The sequence below is a fragment of the Monomorium pharaonis genome, chromosome 6 (assembly GCF_013373865.1).
Source record: "Monomorium pharaonis isolate MP-MQ-018 chromosome 6, ASM1337386v2, whole genome shotgun sequence".
Taxonomy (NCBI): Eukaryota; Metazoa; Arthropoda; class Insecta; order Hymenoptera; family Formicidae; genus Monomorium; species Monomorium pharaonis.
In genome coordinates this window covers 2,455,934-2,467,780 of record NC_050472.1, presented here as the reverse complement: position 1 = coordinate 2,467,780, position 11,847 = coordinate 2,455,934, and the positions used below count along the sequence as shown (strand labels likewise).

Below are 11,847 nucleotides of genomic sequence, written 5' to 3'. Positions count from 1 at the left end.
ATTTCAGCAAATCGGCCTTTGACGATCGAGGAATTGAGGGATTCGATATCCTCCGAGTTGGAGGGCAATCCGCCCCTGTGGATTACTAGGAGACCAGGCAGATACGGCAGCTGGAACGTGTACATCAACAACGCAATGATCCTCTTGGAACAGAGCAATTTCCAATCAAAGCTGAAAGTCAATGGCGATACCATGATTCAGGTATTATTTCGATTTTGTTATGTTACTTATAATTTACTTGTAAAATGCTAGTGAATCTTAAAAAAGTTATGTAAACGTAACACTGTAAGTAAAGATTGAAAAGCAACGACTGCCGCCGTTGCACAAGAAGTACAAGTAGACTTGTTTCGCGACGGAATCGGTAAATTGCGAGTTTATCTCAATCGTTTTTATTTCTCTGACGCTTGGCCTTCCACTTTTCTGACCGATTTCCCAACAGCTACTTCGACCGTCCTGGCGTGTCGGTGGCGGCTTTCTAACGAGCTTTTAATGAGCTTTACACGCTCACCTTAGCCGCGAGACCATTAGGCTGATGGATATCGCGGGCCTCGATAATGTCGAACGGCGCTTCCTGGCATTCGCACTCTCTCTCGCGAGAGTCATCAACTCGGTTATCGATGGAACGTCCGACGCTCTCACGGTTCCTTGCAAATTAAACCCAGTGTGTTAACGGTCCGATTTATAATAATCAGCGCGTTGAACTGTAAGCTATTCGAGAGAATTACGGGCGGACCCGTGTCTCGTCTTTCAATTGAACGTCGAGCGTGAACTGCAGCGAGCTTACATAAATGTGAGCTTATTCAGGAAAGTATAATTTCCCCTTCGGAATTAATTTAGAAATTGGAAATTGGCATGCCATACGATTCTTTAGAATCTCACATAAATCCGTACCTTGAAAGGATAACCGATGGAAGTTGGGTATATCGTGTGGTGTGTTTTGCGCAAATGCAGCCGAGTGGATTCATTGAAGGTTTCGCGGGGACTCTATCAAGCCGGAATCTTTTTCAAATACCCGTAAATTCGTCGTCAATAGCCGTATCCCCCTTTTCAACGTATCTCCTGGCCTGATTTGAGTTTTCGGTCTCGCAGGGAAGGCGGATCTCATTTCAGGTTGCCAGACGAATCCTTTAATCTATAGTTAAAGTACCATCACCTGATGAAAATCGCACGGGACTAGCCGGAGCTACGACTAATCCCTTCGACGAGCTCGTCTGCAGATCAATCTCTCTCTTGCCTCCCGGTAATATTAGGGGAAAACTTTTCTCATCCACTTAACCCGCAAGTTCCATTGCCTCGGCTACTACCTGCTCGTTACTAGCGTATGAAAATATCGGTCTATAAATCCCGCATCTTATTCTCCCTCCCCCCTCCCCATTTTTAAATAGGTATGAGTTCAAACTAAGTCGAAAACTACCGTTCTTTTTCTATCTAAAAGAAATCGTGTATGCATTTTAAATTTAAAAAAAGAGAATCCAAAACGTTTCTGCAACCAATTATTTTCAGAGAATAAGCGAGAACTGCAGAAATGTAATATATATTTGATTTAATTTCGAACCAGATAATTATAATGTATCATCAGATTTAATTTAAATTCAATACAGCTGAAATTACTTTATTAATGTATTTATTACATGCAAATATCATGACAAGGACAACTGTGACGAGGAGTTGAATTATTGTGTGTCGCGAATTTGATGTAAAAACTATAATTTCCGTGTTGTACATTCCGTGAGAATTAGTGATAATGATTGATTGTAACATTATCATTAATAATTGCGAGTGTGCCAATTAACCACCGGATGGCGACGATACGTTGCAATAACTTACATTAATCATTCGTAATTATTAATTGTACGATGATTTAATAATGCATGATTGATTGATAGAGTTAGACGAAAGTGAAATAATTGAAATCGATAACCGCGATAATTACAACTTCAAAACTACAATGAATAAGACTTTAAATTATTTAAAAAAAGAGATAGAAAGAGCGAAAAAAAAAGAAAAAATTATATAAATTTATTATCGAAAAGTATTTTTCTAATCTCGTTTAATATTTAGTTTCCGAAATTGCTGTTATTACCATTTTTATAATTTTAATATACTTTTTTTTTTCGAGATTCCATCAATTACGAACAATTTTATAGAAAGAAAAACTCAAATCTGCCATTGTATCAATATCCTATACAGTTATTATATTTTTCCGCAGCTGTGACTTCTGTCAATACCTAATTTTATAGAAAAATTATGTACATTTTTATTCTGTAGATCCGTGGAAACACAAAAGTGTTGCGAACTCCTTTTCCGTGTATGTGACTATAATAGGAAATGTCTCGACAATAGGAACGGGTCAGCGATCCGTTTTCACTTGGTGCTCGCGCTCACGAGCTCGCGTTGCATATCTATCAACTCGAGAATAGATTTATGCGCATTGTCCCCTTACGTGTATCCAATAGACATACGTATTCCATTATCCGCTGTGTCTCAGATCGGAGCAGGAGGAGTTTCGAGTTTTACAGAGAGAGGTATTCCGTCACGGAATACTTTATCTCCTTTACCGTGAGACGCTTTTTACCGAGATTCGCCGAGGAATTACACGTCGAGTCAAATTTGAACTCGACAAATTTCGACAGTGCACAGTCGTCGCTGCTATATATTCTCCTTGCGAGTTTCGCGCAAACGTTCTTCGTACGTCGATAGGTTGCAACGCGTTGCAATTCCAGCGAATGGCTCTCCCGTAACTGTCCGTCCCGGCACTTTATGATTATGGACATCGTATTTACGATACACCGGATTAAAAATATAGTACGGGCCGACGCGCATTTTAAGTCTCCGCTGTAAATAACTTATGGTTAATTTAGCCCGATCCCTTATGCACCGGATTAATGTTTCATCGGCGAAAACGTGGCCCGCATGCTTTTATCGATTTTTCAACATTATCTCATTATCGTTCACATAGAACGACGCTTGGATGTTCGAAAGATTTAATTTCAATTCATATAGCGAGATATTGTTGCACGCGCGATCTTTCTCTCGCAGTTGTCTTATCACGCCATTTTTCCGAAATATGGATTTTACGACGTCTTAAGAAATCCTTTCCCGAGCTTCGATTTCCTGACCGACGCGCAGGAAGTCGAGATAAAAGGGGAGAACGTGAGAAGGAGGAGACTCTCCAGCCATGGAGTTATGGCCGGTTTTATTACGTCAGCCTGCTCGTAAGAACGAGAGGAATTCGAGAGGTTCCGATCCAATTTAGGAATATATTCGCAGATTTGTTGTCGACCCCTCGACCTGTCCCCGGAAGATACAATATATATTACTTCCTGTCGATCAAATGGTATTCAGTTTCTTGTAAGCATAGAAATCAGCTCGCAGTCTCGGCACGAATCTCGTTACCGAATCCTCTCTCCTAGGCAGCTGCAAAAATTGTTTCGCCTCTTACCTTGTTCTATAATTCGCGTCCGCAATCTAATAAAATATAAATTTTGATCGCAACAACGAACGTCGAATTTTAATCAAGTTTGTCGTGCTGCAAGGGGGAAAGAAGTGCACTGCATCGCACGAAGGGCGGGAAACGAAAGAGAAGGAGACAAGAGGAAAGAGAGAGAGAGAGAAGTGGTGATGTTTTTAATCTCAAAAGACGGTGTGGGTTTTGATCTCATTATACGTCCCTGGAACGCAGCCACCCCGAGCGCCTCTCGTTCCTGTTTTCTAACAATCTAAAGAAATTCCAGTCCGAATAACTACACCGACGCCGGCAGGATCGCCTAAAGAGTTACGGTTAATGGAGGGGAAAAATACCGAGGTGGAATGACGGGAAGGGTTGCCGCGAGAGAGAAAGAGAGGAGGGAAGAGAGAGAGAGAGAGAGAGAGAGAGAGAGAGAGAGAGAGACGCCCGGGAGGTGCTTGAGCCAAGAAGCCAGTGGTGCAAGCAGTTTGTCCGCGGAGAGAAGAGAATTGAAAATCAGCCACCGCGAGAGGCGGACGCTCGGTGGAATAGTTGCGAGAAAGGGATGAAGTTTTTCGCGGACGGCGGGGTGGGGCCGCGAGAGTACAGGGTTAGCGGCAGTGTTTCGTATCGGACTTTGCGGGGAAATAAAGATGCCAGTCCCTCGGTTGGGAAGTTCATGTTGCCGTCGAGAGGAGAAATGCGCTTGTAAACCGCGAATCAATAGCGAGGACATAAAAGTACGTTTTAAAATAATGAAGGTAACCTTAAAGCTCGAGCAAGGCATATTTTAGGCAAGAGAAATTCCACCGTGACAGAGACTTAGGGTGGAGAGAGTTGTTTGCCTGGAATAATGAACGAGGAATGAGGCAATAAATGTAATCGTAAAATCGATTTCTCTTAAAATTGATGGAAAAATTAGCATCTAATCTTAATCTGATTAGCCTTGAATATTTAAAGCAGGTTCGAGAATAAGTAAATTTGACAACCACCTGTATCCATCACGCGAGTTAAGAATAAAAGTAAGATCAGTGCCTGTTAAAAATACATTCGAGGTAAATGTTGCGGCCGAGGAGCCTCACTGAAAACAAGGAGGCAAAGTGCTCCAAAGACACCAAGAAAAAGGGTGGAAGAAAGGGTCATTCATCGTGGAAAGTAAAGAGTGAAGAGAACGAGGAGAGGCGGCAAGAAAATAAAAGTTGCCGGGGGAGAGGGATGTAACACAAAAATCGCGTCGCTTTGTACGAGAGCCGACCGTACGTTCATCTCTCTTTATCTCTCCCTTCGTCCCTGCTCGATTCAATGAATCTCGGAGTGACCTTAAAGGAGATAATCCAATTTCCGTTCGCAATTTCTCCGCTCGATCATCCATCGACGTACATTAACGACTCCCGACCCGGAATTCGATAAACGGGAGATCTCATGTTTTAAAGATTAATATAACATTCAATTTCGATTCATAGATCTGCGCCCTTGCGTCGCAAATTTATAAGTGCACATCTCAGCCGTTTGCACTAATTTCCATTAAAGATAACATTTGCAAGTCGAGAGGCAGTCGCGACTTCTCCCTCGTCACATTTTTTTTCCCCCCGAATAAATTTCGATGATAACTGAACGATGGAAAAGTACGGCGGTGTTTCTCTTAAGGAACCGGGAGCGCGACGGATGAAAATTAGCGCGATTTCTATACCGACGATATGACTCGACGTCGCACGAAGAACTACATAATTCGGAATTCTCCGCTTTGCATGGAATTACCCTCCGCGCTCTTTCCTTGGCTTGAATATTCATGCGGAAAGAATGCATTTGATTACTTAATAGCCACGACTCGCCGCGCGTATAAAATTATTAACGTACGTCAACTGCAAACTTAAACGTTCCTGCCGTTCTTCTCTCGTTCCCCTCTCTCGCGCTAATTGAAAAGCAGGAAGGTTTTAACCGGAGACGTGGCCCGTTATTTTCTAAATTTACGCAAAACGTTAAGTACTTCATGAAAGGGCTGCTCCCTCCGAAAAATGTGACAAGCGCCAGATGTTAAATGACCCGGAAAATTTGTTCTTACACGTTTAAATGATAATCGCGCAAAAGATTCTAATAACAGAGGGGGATAATTAAGATACGCGAATACGATAACGCGTCAGTAGCATTTTAATGGATTCGCGTCGATGGTTTTTCATTGGAATTCCCCAACGGGGGGGTCGAATCGATTTTAATCTCCGCTTCGAAGACCATATCCACGCGAGTTTATCGTAAAGGTAACTGCGTACGATAATTCATCGTTAACCGCGCGCAGATCGTGATTATCTCGCGGCGGGGGGTGCCCAGGAGAAATGAACGGGCTGCTGTGTGTATCGAGATGATAACTCGTACCCGCGTGTACCATCCCCGACCGCGAATATGGGTAGCCGGGCTGATTAAGAAGGCGCTCCGGAGAGGTCGCGAATGGCTCGGCGCAACTATCGGTAAAGTTTAATTAGCGTTAACTTTACGATACTCCGCGGTAGGCCGACCCCCGCTTGGTCGCCGCACTTTCCACTCGCCGCAAAATTAGACGGCAACAAAGAAGCCCGGGCGAAATTAATATGATCGAACGATGAACTCGGCAGAGAGAGAAAGATCGATGCATCGCGGTCCTCTACCGCGACCACGGAAGTCTCGCGACTTTTTCTCTTTTCGAATTTCGAAGTGGAGTTTTTTTAAGAGCTTACGTGAACTCACTCTCGGCGATTCTCGACTTCTAACGTGCTCCCGACGTTACGCGAAAAATCGGACCCACGAAGCGAGTAACCGCGCGAGAAATTAAGAATTCGCCCCGCGCTGGTTCGATCTCCTTTTCTCTCTCTCTCTCTCTCTCTCTCTCTCTCACCCCCTGTCCCCCGATGACTCGCGACCGCGAGCAAGATAAATGGGCGTCCTGGCTCGGCCCGTCTTATCCCGTAAGGAACACACAAACTTCGCTTTCCTCTCTCATTCTCGGTGAGTAAAACGATTCATTTCTAGCCAACCGCCACACCCCGCCAACCGTCTCTCCGTCCCCGTCTCTGTCCTCGTCCCGTCGCTGTCTTTTTCTGCGACTACGCTGGATAAATGGGACACGCTCCTTCGCCGTCTTCCTTTTTCTCCTCTTATCATACGATCTTCCACGTTGCCCGCGCTTTCTCTCCCCTCGCAGAGAGCTCATAGGCGCCAACTTTCCGTACGACCGCGCGACCGGCTCTTCTTTCTCCCCCTCTTAGTCTCCCTCTTCTCCCCCCTTCCCTCTCAACCCTTCATCTTTACGGACACCGTGATGGATGTTTCGTATTAAAACTGTCGGCGCGGCCACGATGGATCGTGCGGATATTTAATTATCTACTCCATGAACGCCCGCGTCGAATCTAGGTGTTCCCGGATCTTCAAAAATTTCAAACACGGAATTTCATTCGGGGGAATACTTCATAATGCACTTTATAATACCTCGCAAATTCAAAATATATAAATTCGACGGCGATACCGTGTATCCGTAATAATTCGCTACAATAATTCAACAGTAGCTACGGAAGTATAAGTCAGAAAACAGTTTCTGATGAAATTATTATGTTAACTCAATTCTGTTATCAACGTCGCTTATTAATAGTTTCTCCGGGTTTCAATTAGTTTCTTCGCTTTCCTCTCTTCTCGCTCTTTCACTCCCCTCCCCTCCCCACCCTCTCTCTCTCTCTCTCAACTTTCTCTCGCTCTTGAATTTAATTATATTTATTAAAGATGTTGTAGCAGAGCCATAACAGCGTGGAGATTAAGCTTGTGGATATTAAATAAAATCCTGGCGAGCGGACGTTTCTATCAATACAGAACGCGAGATAACTACGACTTAATATTCTACAGGCAGAATCTCCGGGGACGCAGCAACTTCGACGCTTATGCTTCCCTCAACGCCCTTGTTGCTACCCCGTTCCCCTTTTCTTTCCCGACAGAGGAAGCCAAACGCAGCTATAGAAACGGGATATCCCTCGCGAGATAAGGGAGTGAGGACGATCGCGGGTGAGAGCGAATAAATAGCGGCGGCAACGTTTTAGTCGTGAACTTTTTCCCTTTCGAGATAGTAAATGATGGTGCCTTCCATGCTCCCGATGGGGATGCGCAAAGGGGGTAACAGTTTCTACATCTTATCACTTTCCAGCGACTCTACTCTTTCGTGAAATAGCACGTACGCGGCGAGAGGGAAGGGAAGGGTGCGAGAGAAAAAAACCTATTGCACTCTGTTTGACGATATTTCTCTTCGACAGCAGATCTCGTGCGGTACATTTTCTATATTTAAAAACGCGATACAGGCAACATGCACGATCTCCCCGATTAAGAACTGGGAAAAGGTAGAGAGCAAGTTAAACCGAGATTAAAATTAATATAGATTGACGGAAATGAGCAGAGGAGTTTCTAACTGCGCGATTTACTACGTCAAACTGAAGAAACGTTATTTCGAAATATTGTTTTCGAACGGAAGGCTGTCTTGCCGAGGGGAATTTCATAGTGCATTACCTAGACACACACGTGAATAAATATGTTTTTCTCTCCTTCATGAGTTCACTATTAAAGCGCGCGTCAGTTGTTTCTGACAGACCCAATATAGCCAGGGTTCGTCGCCGCAGGATAAATACTCGCGACGTGCAGCCTCTCTCTCTCTCTCTCTCTATCTCTCTCTCTATCTCCTGTTCTACGTTTATTCGCTTCCGTTTCCTCCACTTCGGAGGTTTATCTTCGTGTCTCTCTTCGTATCTTCCGCGCGACGAGCTTGACGTCGGTTTATCTCACTTCATCTTCTCCACCGCGGCCGGATTCATGGATCCGTTCGACTTGGCAAGATTAACTTGGTCCTTGCAAGTCAGAATTAGGGACTCTAAACCTTAATCCCGGAGTTGCTTAGTTCAACATCCCTATACCTGCCAATTACGTAATTTCCGGAGGAAAATCTTTATTATAAATGTAGCTTTACAATACATTCTCAAAAGTCTTCTCATTCTTTTTATAACGCGGATATATTTGTTATTATTTTTTATTTCGATTAGAATTACGAAGCAATTATTTTAATATTCTGCAAGGTTGATGGCATTCTTGAATAACAATCGACACTTTTATGTGACTTTAGGTCCTGCACATCATAAACGAGGTGCTGGAGCCGGTGCGATCTAATTCGGCGGAATCGCCGATCTACAATCCCAACGCATTTCAATTTCTGAACCAGAGTGAGAATCTCAATTTGGGCGACCATCGCGTGCGGTAAGTAGACTGTTCGGTAAATCAGCGGGTTCGAGAGACTCGCTATTTACACGGCGATCGTTTTCGGTGGGAGTGTCTGGCAACAGATATAAAAGAGTAACGAGGACATTTATTGCACCCGGAAAAAGAAGGGAAGAGGGCTTTTCACACCCTCGAATCTCAAAGCGATAATCCATCCCTGCGCGTATTTCGCGTTCTCCGAGCGTAACTTTTAAGAGATATCCTTGACTATTCTTAGATTTTATGGGTAGTTATTGCTATTTGTTGAGTCCCTCGAAATTCGGCAATTTTCTTGGATATTTCGACAGTTATTGCTATTTGTTATTAAATTCTTGAATTCGAGAATTTCAAGACTTTTTCAATATCACGAGTACACCGAGAAAAAAAAAGTAATAATAGCTGTAAAATTTTATTTCGCGTATTACCTAACATTCAGTATATATTATACCAAACAATAATCAATAATCAATAGTAACCAACCGTTTGGTACGTACACTAAAAAACAATTTATTATTAAACGTATATTTATTTCAATATTATTTCGCAAGTTTCTAAAAATTTGTATTTTATTACTTTCTAATAATTTATTTATGAGATTTATTAATTATGAGAAATTTTAAATTTCTATTAAATATGAGAAAAATTTGTTTTTCAGTTACAATAATTACTAGTTGATATTAACCAAATAATAAAATATTAATCACAAATTTGAGATTGAAATTGTTTTACCACAGCTTTGTTAAATTATCTAGGTTTATTATTATTATCAGACTTCGAATGTACTTGACTTTGCAAAAGATACGTTGCCATTAATATAAATTCTAAATATCTTATATTAATTATCTTCTTTCTTTCGAGTGATTCTGCGTACTATTCTAAAGTATTATTACGCTGGCTCATCAATTAACGCGCAGTCTTTCCCCTCCCTAATTTAAATATAAATACAAAAACTTGTGGCGTATTTAAATATCGTAAATAAATGCATAAACTTTTCTCGTTTGTCTTATATTAACGTCGGCGCGTCTCGTACACCACGTCTTCGTAATTAACCCTTTTTTCCCCTTTCTAGTACCTTCCGACAGCGGATCATCATCGAGCAGAAGGAACATATCTTCAAGGCCGAGGGTCGTTATACCTTTTTCATCCCCGTTGATGAGGGTTTCAAGGTAAGCAGCTTTAGCGGCCTTCGCGAATTGATTATTCGAAGGGGATGTGATTTTCATATCTTTCGCTGTGACCGATTTTCCCCTTAGAGAATTGAAGGGCAATCGCATTCGTTGCATCTCGTCTAAAGTTAAATGAAGCAACCGAGAAAAAAAGTGTGTTTATAAAATCTGTACGCGATGCTATGTCAAGCATACATTCGATAATTCTAATCTTATCTTATTTACTGAGAAAAGAGAATATTTAATATTTGTGACTCTATTTTTATAGTTATTACTATTATTGTCTAATATTAGATATAACAACATATGTATTACACTGACAAAAAACCATAATTGTAATTATTATAATTTAACCGTACTTGATTAAAAAATTACTATAATTTACAATCATTTCCAATATATATTCGGCATAAAATAAATATAAAAATAAAGCGCCTAATCATTTTAACATTTAACCGTTATAATCACAGGTACCAAATCCTCTTCTCTCAGTGTAGAAATTGTGAAGTATAAAGAAAACGATTTAACTTTAGGAGACTGAAAAAAATTCAGAAATTTATTTAATATAATATTAATGCGTTAATATTTCTAAACGCGGGTGAGGAGCACTTTCCGGTTTAAAGAGGAAATGTTTTCGAAACGTTGAAAAGAAATGATTATTGCGCGACATGGCGATAGCACGGTCCCAGACACCGCAGAATTTACGCGCGCATTCGGTATGTTCCGCGCGGGACACCGTGTTGCAGCGGCGGGCGTTACACGGGATGACGTTTTACCCGCGGATGTAAATTATTCCGTACAGATACGTACGCGTGGCATTTAGACGTCGGTTTCAAACGTCGGATTACAAACGCGACGTCGCGTGCAAATCTATTTTAACGTCGAAGAAACATCCGACGCGCGCAGTATCCTCCGTACAGTTGAGCTGTACGTAAAAATCAATCAATGCGAAATATTGATACAGGTAGCATTTATTGTTTTGTTAGAATATTTTTTAAGGATATAGCGAGCTGCCTTAGAATTTTGCCGACGGAAATATCATGTTTAAAAATGCTCGTTGCATTGTACTTTCAATAATTCTAGACGGATTAAATTCACTTATATTCTTTCTAATTATATTCACGTTTTATTTCCTGAAAGTCTCTTTGCCTTGAAAAACTAAAAGCATTGCAGTTACAACATTTGTACACAATTTCTTTTTCTAATAAGTAATCGTACAAGTGGAAAATTAACTCGGAAGAGTCGTGACCCAACAGGTGTACAGAGTATTAACAGGATATCTACTGAAATTTTGTAAAATAATTCCCCGAGAATTACCGGATTTTTTTCAGGTTTTATTTGAAATTCCAAATAAGAGAATTCTTTCAATAGCTTTGAAATAAATTCATTCTATTTTACCTTTTAACGTTTTTTAAGCTTGTGTTTTGAATGTTAAATTTGAAAGGGTACTAAAAGAAAAATAATATGAACTAAATCTAACGATTTGCCCACAATACATCTAATTCAACGGAAATCAAATAAATAAACAGAAATTCGAAACAAACAACGGCAATTTAGAACAATGTAGGGTCTTCCGTTATCGCCGATTTTTATAAAAACTCACGATTTGCAAGATAATGCACGTGAATGTATATGTCACATTTATTGCTAACGGATTTTGCGTCATCAAGAAAAAATGTTCAAAGAAATAATTTTGTCGAAAATAGAGAGATAGAATTTAAATGTAAAAGTAAAGTTTCTCCCAAATTTCCGCGTGTACCAATAAAATCCCATGAAAATACACGATTTTCGAGGATGAGAAATAAATTCCCGGAAAATTCCAGGTTTTTTTCCCGGGAAAAGTAAACCTCCAGTAAACACTCTGGCTAAGAATAAATACAACAACTCACCCAAACGCTACGCCGAGGGGCAAATCGTCTCTCTCTTCCTCTCTCCCGATTGATCCGTCACCAACCGATTCCCCGACGTTATCGGTAATCT

General features: G+C 41.2%; 1 protein-coding gene across 5 annotated transcripts in view; it reads left to right on the top strand.

Moving 5' to 3' along the window:
- Nucleotides 1-11,847, top strand: part of LOC105832399 (fasciclin-1) — a 231,126-nt gene that overhangs the window by 169,120 nt on the left and 50,159 nt on the right. For all 5 annotated transcript variants that reach the window (XM_028190600.2, XM_028190599.2, XM_028190601.2 and 2 more), the window contains exons 3-5: nt 8-201; nt 8,571-8,701; nt 9,771-9,867. In XM_028190600.2, the coding sequence (XP_028046401.2) occupies nt 8-201; nt 8,571-8,701; nt 9,771-9,867 (422 nt within the window). The remainder of the gene's footprint in view (nt 1-7; nt 202-8,570; nt 8,702-9,770; nt 9,868-11,847) is intronic.